The 18069-nt window shown below is 61.8% G+C and overlaps 2 protein-coding genes across 6 annotated transcripts in view; one reads left to right on the top strand and one right to left on the bottom strand.

Annotated features, from left to right (window-relative positions):
* The window catches only part of UROC1 (urocanate hydratase 1), a 40837-nt gene extending 31584 nt beyond the window's left edge, over positions 1 to 9253 (bottom strand). The window contains exons 1-2 of one of the 3 annotated variants that reach the window (XM_032650087.1): positions 9170 to 9253; positions 8096 to 8163 (exon numbers count right to left, since the gene is read on the bottom strand). Coding sequence is in view for 2 of the 3 variants with exons in the window: in XM_032650086.1 (XP_032505977.1) it covers positions 742 to 867 (126 nt within the window). In the remaining variant the exon portion in view is untranslated. Of the gene's footprint in view, positions 1 to 741; positions 931 to 8095; positions 8164 to 9169 lie in introns of those variants that run through there. The other 2 variants (XM_032650086.1, XM_032650088.1) reach the window with 2 other exon arrangements.
* Positions 5736 to 18069, top strand: CHST13 (carbohydrate sulfotransferase 13). Of its 3 annotated transcripts, none has more exons than XM_032650089.1 (3): positions 5736 to 5817; positions 15057 to 15139; positions 16867 to 18069. In XM_032650089.1, exons 1-3 carry the CDS (start codon positions 5742 to 5744, stop codon positions 17707 to 17709), a joined length of 1002 nt encoding a protein of 333 aa, XP_032505980.1. In that variant the 5' UTR covers positions 5736 to 5741; the 3' UTR covers positions 17710 to 18069. The 3 variants fall into 3 exon arrangements, with proteins under 3 accessions (XP_032505980.1, XP_032505982.1, XP_032505981.1); XM_032650091.1 differs by having other exon boundaries at positions 5742 to 5817; positions 15030 to 15139; XM_032650090.1 differs by lacking the exon at positions 5736 to 5817 and adding an exon at positions 5919 to 6008.

Here is an 18069-nt window from a genome sequence, read left to right on the forward strand (position 1 = left end):
CCCCAGACCGCATGCCACCCCGCTCCAAGGGCCCGCGCCCTTCAGCTGATCCCATCACCGCCCATCAGGGCGTCCCCTGGCATGCGTAGGCGGCACAGCCCTCTGGGTCCCCACGCCAAAGGTCGAGGCATAGGCGCCCAGCAGGAAGGTGACAAGGGTGGAAACTCTAAAGTCCGCCTGATCCCCCGGCAGCCCCTCCAGTTTGCACGCCCTGTGCCTCCCCTCCCGCGGCCGCCCCGGGAGGGCGGCAGCCTCTGTCCGGGTGGCGGGACCCCTCTTTTAATCTCTGCGCTCACTTGTATTCGCTACTTTCCCCCAGGGTTCCTGAAGTTGTCAAGCCATCCTCAGTAAAGGAAAACAGGAGAAAGCTCTTTTTCGGCCTCATTCCGGCCACCTGCGCACACCTGTGTGTCATGGCCAGGAGCGGGGGCACCTGGTGGCTCAGGCTCCGGAAGCCGGGGCGGGACTTGCAGTCCGGCTCCTGCGCTCACTTCGCCTTCCTGGGCTGGAGGCGGCCACAGGCCCCCCGCTTGCTGGCTGGGTGATCGTGAGCCCCAGGGTCCCTCCCCATCAGTAAATGGGGGCCGGAGTCCTACACCCCAGGGCGGCCGCTGGGCAAAGAATGAGGGACATTGGGTGTGAAGCAGTCTGGCACACACGGCTCAGAGCAGGACGTGGGCACTGCCCAGCCGGTCCACCCAGAGGGCAAACGGCCCTGCAGGAGGGGGCCCAGCCTCTTACCTGCTCCTCAGCGGGGCTGAGGCCGGGGGTCCTGACCGGGGCGTGGGGCACCCCGGCCCGGCGTCCCCGGTTCTCCGGGAGAGGCCGCAAGGGCAGGCCGGAGCACAGCGCCTGGAGGCGGGACATGTCTGGCAGACGCGAGGCGGAGGCGCACTCTGCGTGGGCCGCGGAGGGACTGGGCAGTCGAGGTCCGGCTGGGCGGGGTCCTCTGGCTCCAGGCCCACCCCCTCCAGCCCCTCATTGGCCCCCGGGCCTCCGGAAGGAGCCGTGCGTAGGTCGGAGGTCGTAGGGTCACGGCCCCAGGCTGGCGGCCCGCAGTGTCGACCTGGGGGCGGTGTCCTGGGAGAGGCAGGCTCCGTGCCAGGGACGCCTGGGTGAGGGTTCCTTTGTCCTTTTAGTGGGGTGCTGGCCCTGAGGGGTGTGTCTTCTAGGACACAGCACGGGGAGTGCTCTCGTGTTCGGGTTTGTCTCGTGGGGGAGTTACACCAGGCAGGCGACGTGATGATGGGGGGCCCGTGACACCGGCCCGGCACAGAGTGTGGTGGCCCTCGTATCCCTCCTCCCTGCCCCCTGGGTGACAGGGGTGGCGGGAGCCCGGCCAGCGGGAGCCACACCCTCCTCAGCCCCCACTGAGGTGCGGGCCGCCCCACTCCTTCCCAGGCTCTCAGCGAGCCCCATCCCACGAGCGCCCTGTGGGAAGGTGCTGCGTCTTCGCCCCGCACTCCGGGTGGGGTGGCTGAGGCCCAGGGGCCGCTAGAATCTCGGGGGCCCGGGGAGGCAGCACACCTGGCTGTGGACCCAGCTCAGCTGCGGGCCAGCCCTGCGGCCCAACGCAAGGGGTGGGAGGCGCGCAGCCACCAGGTGAGTGCCCGGCGTGGGGCCTGCACTTGGCACGAGAGCAGGACGGCTGACGCCTCCGGGTGTTTACTCCTCGGAGCACCGCACGTCATCCGGGCCACCCTGTCCCGTTTCATAGGTGTGGAAGCTGCCCAAGGCCACACAGCTAGTCCTGGTGGAGCTGGGATCTGGGCCCCTGGAGCCGAGGGGTCTGGCTCCAGCCGCCCCTCGGCCTCCCAGATCTCCGGCCGGGCAGCGAGCGTACTCTCGCGTCCAGGTGGCGGGGAGGCTGCCTCGGCGGGTGCACGCAGGCTCGCAGCCGTCCATCCAACGCTCCCTCCAACACCAGGGACCGGGCAGGGTCCTGGCCCGGCACCACTACGGGCACTGGGGACAGGCCCCTGCCTGGGCCTGCAGGTCACGCAGCTGTGACCGCCAGCAGCCGGTACCTGCACCTCCCGCTCAGAGGGGGGCTGGAAGGGCTGGAGAATCGCCAGCCCCCTCCCCATCTGCTGGGGAGCAGCTCTCCGCCAGCAACAGCAGTGGGCCAATACCCCAGCGTCCTCGCCCCGGCAGGGCATGGGTGGAGGCAGCAGCTCTGGGGAGCCCCTGGCAGGAGTGGGCTGAGCTGCCCTGCGGGTATCCCCATCCCATGCCCCCAACAGACAGGCTGTACCGAGACCTCCACTCAGGATTTGCTTCTGGGCGAGGCCTCAAGAGAAGCCACAAAATCCAACACTTTTTGTGAAATCTCATTTTTAAATGTTTGCAACCAATTAAAAACATTTTCCGCTGTCCTGAACCGAAGGGGGGGACTGTGTCCATGTCCTGGTTGTGACCTCGGGCTACAGACAGCAGGACGCTACCACGGGGGAACAGGGCACCCGGGTCTCTCTTATTATTTCTTACAACTGCACGTGAATCTACAAGGATCCCCAAATAAACAGTTTAATTTTTAGACACCCTAAAAGCTATTTAAAAGCACTGGGATCTCACAGATGTTAAATATGGCAGACAGGTACGTGGAATCTGGCTACACCACTCATGAGCTGTAGGTCCTTGGGTCAGTTCCTTAGCCTCTCTGTGCCTCAGCTTCCCGGTCTGTAAAATGAAACCAGTAACAGTAGCTACCTCATGCGATCTGTCTGAGTATTAAACGAGGTAACACACGTGAAGGTCTTCGAACAGCACCTGCACAGAATCAGCACCGGGTAAGATGTTATTTTTCTAATTGTTGCCACTATCAAAAAAGCAAGGAACAGAGCAATGTAATAGCACAGAAAGCGAAGAAAACGTATACACGTGGGCGTGAACTGTCTCTGCAGTATCCACAAGGAACTGGGAGAGAACAGGAGGAAAGGAGACCCTTCCCTGTAAGACTGGTGCTTTCCACATTGTCAGGGCACTAAATTGTACACTTTTCAATGAGTAATTTTATGGTACCTGAATTTCACTTCAATTCAAGAGAACTGTGGAGTTTTTGAATTTTGGTCCATGGACAAACCAAATAAATAAAATGTAGAACAAGGAGTAAAGAAAGGCAGGCAGGCCCTCAGCATGTGCCTCCCTGGGCCTCAGGCCTCGGGCTCCTGGTGCTGGCCGTGGCCTGTCCTCTTCAGCGTCGAGTGCCTGCCTCAGTCTCCCCTCCCGTCACTCCCAGCTGCTACTCCTGTCCTGGCCAGCCTCTCTTCCTAGCACCTGGCGACCAGCACCGAAAGCCCAGCCCTGCCCGCCTGGTACCACTACACAGGCCACACCGGGCCCCAATCTCTGCCGTGTCACCAGCAGGCCCATCAGGCCTTCTCAAGCCAGGCAGGACCTCTGTCCCTTGGCCCATCAACCTAGTGCCTGCTTCCCCTCCAGCCACTCTGCCGCCCTGGGTGGCTTCTCTGAGGCACCCTGACCTCTGACCCCTCTACTTTCAAAGTATAGCCGGGGCCCTGAGACCACCGCAGCCTGGTCCACACCCCTCACCTCTCCCAGAGTCGGCCCAGCCTCCCGCCTTCCCCCCTCCTCCCGCCAACCTGTAGTCCGTCGGCAGCGGGGCAGTTAGAACAGCCCACACCGTGGCCCACGACGGGCTGGGGACGTGGACACCCTATCTGCTCCGCCTTGTCCACCTCAGAGCCCCCTTGCTGCTTCCCGTTCAAGGAGCATGTGCATCTTTACGCGCTTGGTGGTTTTAAACATGCCGGCAGATCCCTGCTTGGGTGCTTCTCTGAGTGAGGCTGGGGCGGCCCTAGCGGTTCCCGGGGAAGCAACAGGAGGCAGCCTGAGGCTCTGTGGAAGCAACCCCCGGAGCCAGACCCCACTTGGGGCGTGAGGAGTGCGAGTGCTGCGGTGTCCGCCCAGCTGTGCTGGAGCTGTCGGGTTGGCCAGCCTGGGCCGGCCTCCGGACGACCAGTCCCAGCTGCCGTCTGACGCGGTAGCGTGAGATCCCCAGTGAACAGCACCCACCGGAGCCCCTTCCCCAATTCCTCACCCACTAAATTGTGAGCGAAATTGAAATGTTTAACGCCTAAGTTTGAGGGCAACAGCTACTAGCTGGGCGCCTCAGGGCCTCCGCAAGGGCTGTTCCTTCTGCAGCTTGCCACCTACTCACCTCTGCTGCTAGCACCCCCGAGGCTGGCCCCGCACACCTCCCTCTGCCCCACCCTTATTTTCTTCATAGCACGTTTACCACCTGCCGTGATCGCACATGTTCGCCCCTTTTCCTATGCCCTCCCCCATCCATACTGTAGCCCACGAGAGCAGAGAGCGCCCTGTCCTGTTCTCCCCTAGGGCCTCAGCACCCAGTGGGTACCCAGTGCCTGTTGAACGAGGGATTGAATGCATGCGAACTCCCGTGAGAGGGCAGAGGCCGCAGCTGGCGTCTTCTCAGGGGAGCTGCCAAGGCCCTGGGCCTCTGGCGAGGCGTGCTCTGACTCTCTGCCATTTGAGACCTATCATAGCATTCGGAGCCATATCTTTAAGACAGCAGAACTATTATTTATTTAATATTCTCCTTTAAATAGACCTTTAAAACTTACACATGACGGGAACGAATTTTTATATCAGCACCTTAACAGAAACCAGAGTCACCTGCCAGAAACAGACAGTTAACTGTAAAAATAAAATAATCATCAACGTCAAGTACTTAGATGGCACTCATTGAGTGCCAGACGCCGTGCCAAACATCTCCTGTGTCTCATTTAGTTCCCACAACATGATGAGGTGTGTCCTAGTACTATCCCACTGCAAAGGGAACTGGGGCACAGGGAGGTTAGGCCACTTTCTTGATCTCACACAGCACGTAAGTGGCACCACCAGGGTTGGAATCACCAGATTCTTCAAAAGCAGTTCAGAAACGCAGCCTTTCCCACACGCTCACACTGCTCAGTGTTGGCTCAAGCACACACACCACCGTGTAAAAACAAGGCTACAGGGTGGGCTTGGGAGGAGAAAGAGACACCCTTGGGCCTGATTCCGGGAAGGGGGGTTCCGGGGGAGTCACGTATAGGCGGCTAGTGCCCCAAGCCAGCCCCTGGACCCCTGGTACGTAACGCAGCAAAAAGGCAACGGGACACCGTGCTCCCCCGGCCCGCTCATCCGCCAATGTGACAAGGCTTCTCGTCCTCAGGTAGAGGATGGCGCCCCCAGACGAGCGGAAGAGGACGGAGCCGCGCCGGCGACAGGGCTCCCTCCACCCAGTCTCCACCCTTCGCGCCCTGGACCACTGCTCGGCTGCCCCGCTGAACTGGGTGGGGGCCGGGCAGACTGGCCCACCGATCCGCCTCGCCCACCTGCCTGGTCCCCAGCAGTCGCCGCCTCGTCCCCCCCACCCCGCCCCTGGCGAGCAGAGCCCTCGCCCCCGCCCCCGCGCCGAGAGCAGTGGTGCGCGCCGTCGGGAGGGTCCCGAAGCGGCCCCTGGTCCGGATCCAGGAGCGAGGACCAGTCCCTGGGCGGCCCTGGGGTGGGTTGGGGGTCGGGTTTCGGGTCCGGTCCGAGGGCTCGTCCGTCGGCGGGTCAGCGGGAGGGCCTGGGGCGAGTTGCCCGGGGGCGGGCTTCGGGTCCTGGTCCGAGGACTCGTCCGTGGGCGGGTCCAGGGGCGGGGCGGGGCGGGAGGCCGGCTTCGGGTGCGGGCCGGGCCGGACCCCGCGGACAGCAGCGCGCGCCGGGCAAGCATGGGGAGGCGCTTGTGGTGGCGGCGCGCGCTGGTGGCCGCGTGTCTGGGCGCCGCGCTCCTGCTCCTGTGCCCGGGTGAGTGCCCGCCGGCCCCAGGGCCGCCCCACCGGGCGGGGGCACTGGGGCGGGCGGGCTCAGAAAGGCTCTAAACGCCCGCCCTTGTCCCGGCTCCCCGCAAGGGTCTTGTCCCCTCGGGAGTGGGTCTCCCAAGGCCCGGAGAGGTGAGAGGTGACAGTCGGGCCTCCCAGCCGGGGCCCAGGGACCGGGTGAGTGGTGGGCGGCCGAGGGCATTAGGCCCACCCGGGAAGTTTGCCTCCTTTGCCTCGCGCTCACTCCGCTTAGCGCCCGGAAACCCCTCCGGGTCCGCGGCCGCGCAAGGGCGGCGGGTTTGACACGCCGGGTCCGGAGGTGGCCCCTCCGCGCACCGCGCTGCGCGCTGGCGCGCCTGCTCCGCCTTAAGTTCGCACCGGGAAGGACTAGGTCCTGAGCACCGACCTCACGGTCCGGTGGGGGAAACAGGCAGCCAATCATGACCGCCGTGCGGATTTCCAGCTCCGAGCCGGGCATGTGCTGAGCCTTCACTCACGGGAGAGGCCGAAGGGCCCGTGGGCGGCCTGGGGCTGGAGGTGCCCAGTCAGAGGCCCGTTCTGACCTCTGCTCTGTTTGCCTTTTCCTGGTGTGAGTGTGAGTGACTGTGAGAGTGTGTGTTGGGGGAGTCTGTATCTCCTCCCCCATCCCCCGGGGGCTCTGCAAGAATCCTTGGAATCACGCCTTTGGAGCCTTGCAGAGGGGTCCAGGGAGGAAGTAACCGTGTCCCCGGGTGGGAGGGGACCATGGGAGTGTGGGGTCAAGGTGGCTCAGGAGACTTTGGGGGCAGCATGTACCCACCTGGCTGGGTCTGGGTGACCTATCCCCACCCCCCTGCCCAGGGCCTCAGTACTCCCATCTATAAAATGGGCTGCTCGAGTTCCTCCTTACAGGGTCTCTGGGGAAGTGCAGTTAAATGGGAGCGAAGTGGCTCCCAGCCTCTTCATCAAGCCAGAGGTCACATGGGTGGCCTGGTGCCCCCTGCATCCTGGGGTGAGGGGCTCCCTTCTCCTGCTCACCTCAAACCTCTGTGACTGCCTCTGGGCTGGGGTCCAGGAGAGCTGGGCTTGGGAGGCCTCCTCGGTGCTCCCCAGGGCTCTGCCCAGTCACCCTGCTCTTCACACCGTCCCCTCCATGTCTGGACACAGCTGCCCAGACCCGGCCGCCTCCCCAGGCCCGCGGGAGGGAGCTGCAGTCAGTCTTTCCGTCCCCTGACCAGTTCTGAGAGCTGGGGGGCCATGGGGGTGGTGCTCCTGCCTCCTGGGGAGGGGGTTCCCATGCCCTAGCTGAGCCGAGCGTCCCCCTGCACCGCGTGGGCTGTAGTCCTAGTGTCTGCGGTCATGACACTGGCCACTCACTCTTTCTTGGACAAATGTTTACCAGGACCTAGGGCCGGGCAGGGCACAGTGGCTCCTGGCCCCCAGGGCTCAGGCTCGGGTGTGGGGGGAGAGAGGGCCTGCACTTTGTTCCTTCTGACCTCCTCCCTCTCCTGCAGGGTAGGAGGGTGCCTCCCGTGGCCCCTTCCTAGCCTTTGCTCAGGCCGTTCCCCACCTCAGCCGAACCTGCCTCATGAATACCCTTGGCCATGACCCTCCCCCCAGCAGGGGGGCCTCACTGTGTCTGGCCTGGCAGACCCTTCTGCAGCCCTGCTTCCAGCGCCCCCAGGCGGGGAGCGGCCTTCCCAGAGCCCCTCTCCGTTCCGTCTGCACTCTCAGACTTTTCCCCGTGGCCTGCTGCCAGCCATCAGAGCTGTGAGGGTGGCCCGGACAAGCAAGGTCTAATCAAGCCAGCCTACCCTGCTGGCTCTTCTGCCCCCAAGCCCTGAGCTGAAGCCCCTGAGCCCAGGAGCCAGGTGGGCCTGCGGCATCTCCGAGTGTGTCCCAGCAGCGTAGCCCGAGTTGGAAGGGGCTGGAACACGTGGCCTGTGGCAGGGGGATAGGGCTCCAGGGCCCAGGAGGGACTGCAGCCCCCTCCTCCAGGCGGGTGAGTCTCCAAAGCGGCAGAAGTTGCCGCAAGGTGGGCCGGAGACCCCCGAAGCGGGCTCCGCTGCCCCTTTTCTAGTGGGGAGGTCTGGAGCAGCCCAACTGGTGCCCGTCAGGCCAATGCTGACCTAGTGGCCAGGGTCCTGGGGATGAGCAAGATGCCAGAGGAGGTGGGGCAGCTGCCTGGGGCACTGCTGCCCTCAGCGCCCTACCCTCGCCCCGGCCCCACTGACAGGCCCACTGTGCCCCCTGCCCGCCCACCCTTGGCTTCCCCTGTGGCTTACCTGGTGGGGTGACTGCTTCTGTGTGATGCCCTTGACCACGTATTTGCTTGTGCCGGCGTCAATCTGGGCTGGGGACAGAACTTGCTGACAACCTGCCCTCCCAGGGTTTGTTTTAACATCAAAAACCCAGATCTGCAGTCTGTCCCCTCTCCCCAGAGGCACACCCAGGGGGAGCCGTGATGCTGCTGCTTTAGCTCCCCACCCCTGCTGGTCCACAGGGGCCTTGCTGGGAGGTGCTGCAGCCCGCCCTACCCCACCCCGTCCTGACCTCCATCCCCTTCCGGGTTCACAGGGTTGAGCACCTTTCCTGAGGTTGGCAATCAGGGGTGTTTCTCTCAGAGTCAGGCTGGGGCTCTGCCCACTTCCAGGGGACCCTGGGTGTGTGTGTGGGGGCTTGTTCCCAGGGGGCCTGCTCCCCCCTTCTGGGCTGGACTGCTGCCCTCCTTGTCCTCTGGGGCATATCCCGTCCCTTAGGGCCCCGCTTCCTGGCCGAGGTCCGAGCGTGATGTGGGGTAACAGGGACCTTCTCCCCCAACAGCCTTCCTGGAGGGGCTCCAGGGGGAAGGACCCAGGAGGCTCGGGTGGGGACGGCGGCTCTGTCCCCGCTGTCCCTCCACTGCCTTCTCGGGCACAGCAGTACCTGGGGACCCAGGCCGAGGGGACAACGGTCCACGACGGTCTCGGAGCCCCTGCGGTCGTGCAGTGTGGGGCCCCGTAGGCAGCCACCGTTTCTAATGAGACACCAGGATTTGGTCCCATGCAGAATAAATGCAGAAATGCCCAGTGACTCCTGGTGAGCCAACGTGCCAGGGCTGGGGGGTCAGTGAGGACAGGGTCCCTGAGGCCTCAGCAACAGCTCCTCAGGGCAGGCGGCCGAGCTTGCCCCCGGCTGCCCTGTATCCGCCGCCTCCCCCGGAGCCCCGCAGGCCCCAGCCCGCCAGGTCTCTCAACGCCTGCTCCGTGGCGCCCCAGTGCCCGACTGGACCCCCGACTCCTTTCTGTCCTGGCCCTGGAATCACAGCAGGTGACGGGTCAGAGACGGGGCGCCCCCAGAGGGCCGTGTCTCAGACTCACTGGGCCAGATGCTCTGCCGTCAGCGGCTCGAACCACGTCTGCATCTCCAGGTCTGGCTTTTCTCTGTGGTGGCCTCACTCCCCGCTCCCCAGCCAGCGGGCAGCGCCTTCACCCGTGGTTTCAGCCAGGGTCCCAAGGAGGCATCTCATTGGCCTAGATTGGATCACATGGTGCCCACCTCTGAGCCAATCGCTGTGGCAGAAAGGGATGGAATGCTCTGATTGGCCAGACCTGGTCACATGCCCAACCCAGCAGCTACGGGAGTGGGGAGCCTATCAGAACCACATGGAGGGAACAAGCAGGTTTGTGTCTGGAGGGGAATCAGGTGGGCGACCAAAAGGAGGGGGTGTGGCTGCTGGGAGCCCAATCAGTAGACGCTCACCACACTGCTGCCCACTCTCCCGAACTGCCGAAGGGTTCAGAGCTCTAAGGCACCTTCCAGGCCTCCAGAGAGTAAAAGCTGGCAAAACAGAAGGCTCCAGAGTAGGGACTGGTCGTCCCCTTTTGCAGAGGAAGACGCTCAGATCAGTAGAAACGAAGTGACTTGCTCAAGGCCACCCAACTAGGAAGTATGGGTGCCAGGATTTAAATCCATGTCTAAATCCCAATCCTTACACTTTCTACTGTACAGGGCAGAGGTATTTGGGTTGGGCTTTGAAGGCTGCATAGGAGTTTACCAGGTGGGAAACAACGAAAGAGAATTGCAGGCAGAGGGAGTGGCACAGACAAGCATGGAGGAATGAAATGGCCTGATGCGCTGTTCCCTCAAGGATTCAGGAGAGGGAGCAGTGAAGTGGAGGCCAGGAAGGTACTGTAGGTTGGTGAGTGGCCTTTAATGACAGGCTAGGAATTGGGGTGACTGCCCCATGGCCAGGAAGGGGGCCATCAGTCTTTAAATAAATACTCGCAGACACTAGCTGAGGTACAGGGATTATAAGAAAACAAGACAGTGCCCTCCTTGCAGAGCTGACCTTCCAGAGGGGCAGCCAGACATCAGCCCACACAAATCAGACGATCTCAGCAGTAATGAGTGCTGTGAATAAATTAACGGGAGGCTGTTCATTGGAGAGGCCCTCTTTCTGGTGGGACATTTGAGCTGAGATCTGAATGAGAAGGATTGACCCTAAAGTGTAGAGGTTTCTCCTGAGGTGGGGACGCACCTAATGTGTCCACTGACCAGCAGGAGGGCAGTGTGGCTGGAGCTAAGTGAGTGTGTGAGCAGGGAAGGGTGGGGCTGCACCTGGAGAGGCCCTGGAAGGAACTGGGACTTGCCATCAGCCAGCGAGAAGCCACGTGGGCTTTACCATCACACGGAGGTGGGAATAAACCCTGTGATTGTCCCGGGCAGAGGGGACGCAACTGTACTGGGAGTGATCTGACCAAGCAGGGTTCCGTTCTGGGCGCTGTGGAGCTCAGTGTTGAGTCTGAATCTTAAATACAAGTGGAGAGGCGGCTACTTAAAAAAAAAAAAAAAAAAAAAGCGGCAGGATTGCTTTTTTCTTGTGAAGGGCTTGATCTCTGGAGGGAATATCCCTGCCCCGGGCCTGCAGGTCAGGAGGGGACCGAATGGGCCAGACAGAGCTACTCCCACCCATCTGTTCTTGCAACACTGGCCCAGCTAGAACTTATTAACCAGAAGCTGTGTCATAACCTCTACTCCCTGGGCAGGGGGTCACCAAGCACAGCTTCCCCCACGGGTGCAGCCTCAGTGGCCCGGGTACGGCTGCGCAGGGCCTGTCCTTAGGGTGGGCGGGTCAAGGACCGTTTGTTGGCTTCCCTGTGCGGCATGCCACCCCCTGGCCTGCGGTGCTGTGAGGATGGGCGGGTAGTGTGCAGGGCAGGGTGGGCCTCGAGGGCAGGGCAGTAAAGAACGGGACTCACGCCGTGGCCTGGGGTCAGGCCTGCTTAAGGCCCTTACTTGCTGTGAGGCCTCAGCAGTTTTCTTTACGTCTTTGAGCCTCAGTTTCCCCATCTGTCAAGTGGGGATAACAATAGTTCCTACCCCCAGGAGTACGTGTGTCAGTGAGCAAAGCAAGGGCACGGTGCCAGGCTCTCGCCCACCCAGCACCTCCTGCCCGGCTCCCCGGCCTCCCTGCAGGCTCCTGTACCGCCCAGGACACTCCAGCCCACGTGCAGCGGGCACTGGGCTGTCAGGCTGGGCCTCACGCTGGCCCACTGGGCCGGGACCCAGGCCTGCTCGTGAGTCTGGGGCTGCACGGCTCCCGGGCCTGGACCCCGTGGGCGTGGGCCCTGGGCGCCCCCAGATTGCGGGCAGCTCACCCCCTCTGCTTCCCGCCCCTTCACACCCAGCTAGTTTGCTTTGAGCTCTTTCCGACATCCTGCTGTTGTCTGTTTCACCTCCTCCCAGCCTCCGTCCCTGTCCTCCTGTGTAGCCGCCTCTGTCTCTATCACCTCTCAGTCCCTCCCACCCTCCTTCCGCCACCCTCTCCCCCTTCCGCCACCCTCTCCCCCTTCTCTCTCCTTCTCTCTCTATAACCTATTTTTGTTTCCTTTTCCAAAGGAGAACCCGCCTGCGGTTTTGCCTGTGGCTGCTCTGGGCTGGCCCAGGCCACTCCCCGGCCACGAGGCTGGGCCTGCCCATCTAACCCTCTGGGCCGTCTGCTCCACAGCGCCCTTGGCAGGGAGGCCTGAGACCTGGAGGCTGGTGGAGGGGCGGGAGTGGGGGTAGCAGGATGCCCCTGTGCGGCCCTCTGGGGACGGCCCCTACCCTCGGAGCCCAGGCCTCCAGCTTCACGGAGGCGGGGCTGGAGCCAGGGATCGCCGGCGCATTCCCCTTCCACCCGCCTCTACGGCCAGCCTGCCCGCTGGCTCTCCTGCTCTGTGCAGTGGCAGGGGCGGAGGTGGGCGGGGCGGCCCAGCCCTGTAATCACTGGCCTCGGCTATTCTGGGCCTCTCGCCCTCCACCCACCGGCTCCGGGGGTCTGGGATGGGACCTACTTTCCTGCAGGCTGTGGTCTGGCCAGGACACGAGAGGCTCCAACACAATGCTTGGTGTTTCCGGAAGGCTGCGTGCTTCCGAGTCGTGGGGCTCTGGGGGTGGAGGTGGCCTAGGTCTGCTCCTCTGCATGCCCCCCGATGGGCACCAGCCTTTTCTCCACCCCCAGCCGTGACCCTGAGGGAAGCTCCTCCCCTCAGAGGCTCCACTTTCCCACGGGCAAAGTGGTGAGGCGGACCCCCGCCTCCCGGGGCTGTGCGTGGTGCTGGGCTAGTGTGGTGCCCGCAGCTCCTGGGGCCTCCCTGCCAGCCGGCAGCCAGGAAACGGAGGTTCAAGTCTTGGGACCACCGACGACCCCCAACACCCGGGCAGACCCTGAGGGCCTCACCCCTCCACGTGCCCTGGTTACAGGAGAGCGCAGTCCTTGTTCTGGGGACACTGGAGTGGGGAAGGGCCCTGAGGCGGCCAGAGGCCTGGCAGGTGGCCTGGACAGCGGGCTGCAGGTACACACAGAGGGCTCTGGAGGCCGGGGCACGGCCTGTCCGCCTGTCATTTACTGGTTCATTCAACCACCTCCACCAGACACTGCTCTGGCTCAGCGGTTCTCAACGTGCACTGCCGTGCCAGCAGCAACAGCACACCTGCACTGCCAGAAACACAGACTCACGGGCCCCGCTCCACACCTGCGAGGGCCACAAGCTCTGAGTACGGGCCCAGGCCACCTGTGTTTCAACAGGCCCCGTGCACGCTTAAGCTGGAGAACCACTGCTTGTGGTCAGTTGGCCAACAGATCAGTGCATCAGATTTTCCAGGTTTGCTTGTTTGCCAAAGACTTATCTTAAGGAAAAGCCTTGAATCCGGGCAGCATTTTAAGACTCTTCATTTGGTTGAAAGCCAAGGATCTTGGAACCGTTCGTTCTTTTTATGAATATATTATCTTCTCATATGATCCTGAATTCTTAAAGATATTCCTCTTATGAATACCCCACATTATTATGAATTCACTAATTTCTCAGTATCCATTGAATGTATTTAAATTTGTAAACCAGACTTACACGTCGTTGTATATATTACTTTTTATGGTCAATACTATTTATTTTTATTGAGATAATACTCTCATTCCATAAAATTCACTTTTTTAAAGTGTACAGTGGTTTTTAGCATATTCAAAAGCGGTGCACTCTCACAGCTGTACAAACCCAGAACGTTAGCCACTAGCCCTGCGCCCCATGTTCCCAGTGCCTGCCTGCCTGCCCCTCCCCCCATCCCACCCAGAGCCCCTGGAAACCACTCATCTACTTCCTGCCTCTATGCATTTGCCTGTCCTGGGCGTTTTGTACAGAGGGAGTCAAACAATGTGGCTGGCGCCTTCCGTGAGGCTTGTTTCGCTCAGTGTCAGGTTACAAGGTGCATCCACAAGGTAGCAGGTGTCAGCGCTTCACTCCTTTTTATGGCCATTAAGTGTGTTAGCTGTGGGGTTTTCCCAGATGGCCTTTATCAGTTTGACGAAGTTCCCTTCGATTCCTAGTTTGTTTAGTGGTTTCATCGTGAAACGGTACTGAATTTTGTGCAGTGTTTTTTCTGCATCTCTTTATGACCATGTGGGGTTTTTTCTTTATTCTATTAACATGGTGTATTACCTTGATTGATATTTTTATGTTGAACCAACCTCGCATTTCTGGAGTAAATCTCAATCGGTCATGGTGTATAACCCTTTTCACATGTTCATGGATCTAGTTCGCTAGTACTTCCTTGAAGATTTTGCATCTATATTCATAAGAGATACTGGTATATAGTTTTCTTTTTTTTGTGACGTTTGGTTTTGGTATCGGTAAAACTAGGTTCATATAACGAATTGAGAAGTGTTCTCTCCTCTTCTGTTTTGTTTGCTTGTTTGTTTGTTGAAGAGTTTGGTAGAGATTAGTGTTACTTTTTCTTTAAATATTTGGTAAAATTCACCAGTGAAGCAATCTGATCCTGGGCTTTTGTGGAAATTTTTAAAAATTACTAATTCCATCTCTTTACTTGTTATATGTCTGTTGAGGTTTTCTATTTCTCCTTGAGTTTCAAAAGTTGTGTCTTTCTAGATTGTCAGTTTCATAGGTTAAATCTGCCGTTGTACAGGTGCTTATATTGTATTCTTCAACCCTTTATTTCTGTAAGGTCCACTACAAATGTCTCCTCTTTCATTCCCATTGTTAGTAATTTGCGTCTTCATTTTTTCTTGGTCAGTCTAGCCAGAGACTTGCCAATTTGGGTGATTCTTTAAAGACTGCATTATAATTTATTAGTTTATTAATAACTATAATCACATTTAATAAAAACATGAGTGTTTGGTAGTTTCGGGAAGATTGAGGAATGCAGCGATGAGACAGAGAGCATCCCTGCCCTCGGAGGCTGCCAGTCTGGGCGAGAGCAAAACCTGCATTTACCGTGAGGCGACACACACACCAGCAGGGAACGTACAGGCCATTGCAGGTGTCCCCTGCGGGTCACCTGAGCTGGTCACCTGCTCACCACCAGAGAGCCGGCAGCTTGGCTGTGCCGTGTCCGCTGCTGCCTAGCCATTTCTGTCTGCCTGTGCCCGGGGCCAGGGGAGGCTGGACCCAGCCAGCCTGCTGAGCCCTAACCCTCTGGGCTCCATGCAGGTGGCTGGCAGAGGTGGGGCGTGAGATGAAGGCAGATGGAGGTGGCAGAGCCTGGGGGTTCAGGGCATTCCCGGAGGGCAGGACGTGGGGGCAGGAGTGACACCAAGCACCCCGCCCTGGTGGACGACGGGCCCTGTCAGTGCCCCCAGAGGCAGGCGGGACACAGGCGGGAAACTGAGTCCCAGAGGTGGATCCAACGTGCCGAGGTGAGTTGGCCAAGCCCCCAGGAACACGGCCAGTCTGTCTGGTGCAGCAGTGAACGCCCCTCTCCTTACACCCCCAGCGTTTGAAAACAGGGCCGTGGGCTCCAGCTGGCTTGGTGGCAAGAGGAGGAGTCCCCTGCAGATGCTCTACGACCTGGACCAGGTAGGTGGACGGACGCCCCGTCCCTCTCTCTGCCTCCAGCCACAGGAAACCCTGAGCTCCCACGTGGACCTGCTGCCGTGGGGCTGCAGCCACAGCTAGCCTCTGTCCGGGAGGGAATGCTGGGCTGCGGCAGGGCAAATCGTGGGGCAGGCCGAGACCGGGGGTCTCCAGCCGTGGACTGAGGCCACGCTCTCTGCAGCACTGCTCCACGTGGTGGACAGAACGACCAGCGGGCTGTGTGCCACCCGCGGCAACAGGCGGCAGCCAAGGGACCCCCGATCTCAGTCCTGCTGTGACAGAGGGAGACAGGCGGGCGCCCCCTCACCAACGGGGGGACCTGCAGGGACCACACACTGTGCCCACTGGGAGCACACGTCCGGCTCACACACACCCCAGCAGGCACACTCAGCACTACCGAGCGCCCGCGGGTCACCCGGGTCCCTGCCCTTGAGGCGCTGACGGTCCCGCGGGGGGAGGATGGCATCTGATGGCTTCCCGCACCGGCCTGCCCTGAGCTCTGGCGGGAGGCCGCAGTGTAGATGGAGACCGACCCTCTCTGAGCAAGGACACGGGGCCTGCAGAGGGACACTGCAGATGCAGATGGGGGCACCAAGTACGTGGCGGTGGCCGAGGGCCATAGCGGGGCAAGGACCACACTGGGCTGGGGAAGGCGGCTGCTCAACGAAGCCCTGAGGGCTGAGCCCACGGCACCCACGCCCTTGGTGGGGGCAGATGGGAGGCCTTGGTTCAGCGAGGGTGACAGGCTTGCCCCGGGCCACACGGCGAGCGGAGGGCAGGCCAGCCTCTCAGCAGGCTTCTGAGGGAACATGAAGCCTTGGTGGGGCTGGCTCGGCCCCCTCGCAGCCTGAGGGCCCAGTGGCTGTTACATGTCAAGGCATCCTGCAGCTGGACAAACAACAGCAGAGAAACGGTCTGATCGACAAGTGCTGACCGTGCACCGGGCACTCGAGTTCTGGGAGCCCACGCAGGCCTCGCGGCAATCCTGTACGATGGGGCGTCATTATCCCCGTTTACCTATGGCACTGTGCCTTGACACAGGAAGGCCAAGGACCCTGAGAAGGGCACAGAGCTCGTAAGGACTAGACCCTGGCTGAGGGTCAGCTAGGCTGGCAGGGATGAGGGCTGTGGCTGTAGGACTCCGTCCTGAACCGGTGGGCACAGCCCCGGCTTCTGAATCCTGAGGGACCCGAGGTGGAGTCCCAGCTTCTCTCCTTGACAGCTGCAGGCAACCCACTTCCTCTGAAGCTGTTTTCTCTTCTGTAAAATGGAGAAAGCAGTGCCTGTCTTGGTATTCATGGGGCTGCAAGCAACAGAAAAGCTAGCTGAGGCCAATTTAAGCCATCGCGACACGCACTGCTTACGTCTCAAGATGCTCTGAGACCAGCAGCCCCTGGTACGGCACAGGTCTCATCACCATCCTCCAGACGTTACTACTGTGTAAGCTACTGGTCTTACACCCCACCCCGGTTTTAGGGAACGGTGAGCAGATACTCAGTTTGCCCCGGCGCTTGGCGCTCTGACGTCAGACTTCTTTACCAGGCTGACTCTGACGTCGCACGTCCGTTCTCCGGCTCTCGGGGTCCAGAGTGCCGTGCACGCGATCAGTCACATCCTGCACGTGCCTCAGGCCGGGTAGATTCATTTCCCCCCATCCAGGCCCCCTGTCTCCCACGCGGCCCTGACCCACCCCCGTCCTGTCCCCGCAGGGCCCGCGCTCCGCGCTGGCCGAGGTGCACCGGCAGCGGCGCGACCTGCTGCGCCGCGCCTGCAGCCACCACACGCGCCGGCAGCGCCTGCTGCGGCCGGAGGACCTGCGGCACGTGCTGGTGGACGACGCGCACGGCCTGCTCTACTGCTACGTGCCCAAGGTGGCCTGCACCAACTGGAAGCGCGTGCTGCTGGCGCTGAGCGGCCGCGGCCCAGGAGACCCGCGCGCCATCCCCGCGCACGAGGCGCACGCGCCCGGCCGCCTGCCCTCGCTGGCCGACTTCAGTCCGGCCGAGGTGAACCGGCGCCTGCGCGCCTACCTGGCCTTCCTGTTTGTGCGCGAGCCCTTCGAGCGCCTGGCCTCGGCCTACCGCAACAAGCTGCAGCGGCCCTGGGGCGCCACCTTCCAGCGCCGCTTCGGCACCGGCATCGTGCGCCGTCTGCGGCCGCGCCCGGGCCCCGACGCGCTGGTCCGCGGCCACGACGTGCGCTTCGCCGAGTTCCTGGCCTACCTGCTGGACCCGCGCACGCGCCGCGACGGGCCCTTCAACGAGCACTGGGAGCGCGCCCACGCGCTCTGCCACCCGTGCCGCCTGCGCTACGACGTCGTGGGCAAGTTCGAGACGCTGGCGGAGGACGCGGCCTTTGTGCTGAGCCTGGTGGGCGCGCCCGGCCTGCGCTTCCCCGAGCCGCCGTCCTGGGCCCAGGCCGCCGCGCGCGACCGTGCCGCGCGCCTCTTCCACGACATCAGCCCTTTCTACCAGCAGCGCCTCTACGGCCTCTACAGGATGGACTTCCTGCTCTTCAACTACTCCGCTCCCTCCTACCTGCGGCTGCGCTAGCCCTGCGGGCGGGGGGATGGGGCGCGGAGACTGCGCAGGCTGCTGGGCCCTGACTCCGCCCGGAGAGCCGCCGCCCCCGCGCTCTCTCACCCTCGGCCCGCCCACCCCGCCCAACCGCATCCCCTGTGCAGCCCTGGTGCAGCCCACGTGCAGCCCACCTCCCCGCGGGGGGTGGCTGGACCCCTGGGTGCCTGCCGCCTGCTTCCTCGAAGCGCCCCAGCCGGCGGGTGCTTCCCCAGGACCCCTGAGTGGCTGAGGATGGGTTAATAGGTTTTTAGGTTGCGACCGCCTGTTTTTTGTTTTTGTTTTTTTTTTTGCGGTACGCCGGCCTCTCCCTGTTGTGGCCTCTCCCGTTGCGGA

The sequence above is a fragment of the Phocoena sinus genome, chromosome 11 (assembly GCF_008692025.1).
Source record: "Phocoena sinus isolate mPhoSin1 chromosome 11, mPhoSin1.pri, whole genome shotgun sequence".
Lineage (NCBI taxonomy): Eukaryota > Metazoa > Chordata > Mammalia > Artiodactyla > Phocoenidae > Phocoena > Phocoena sinus.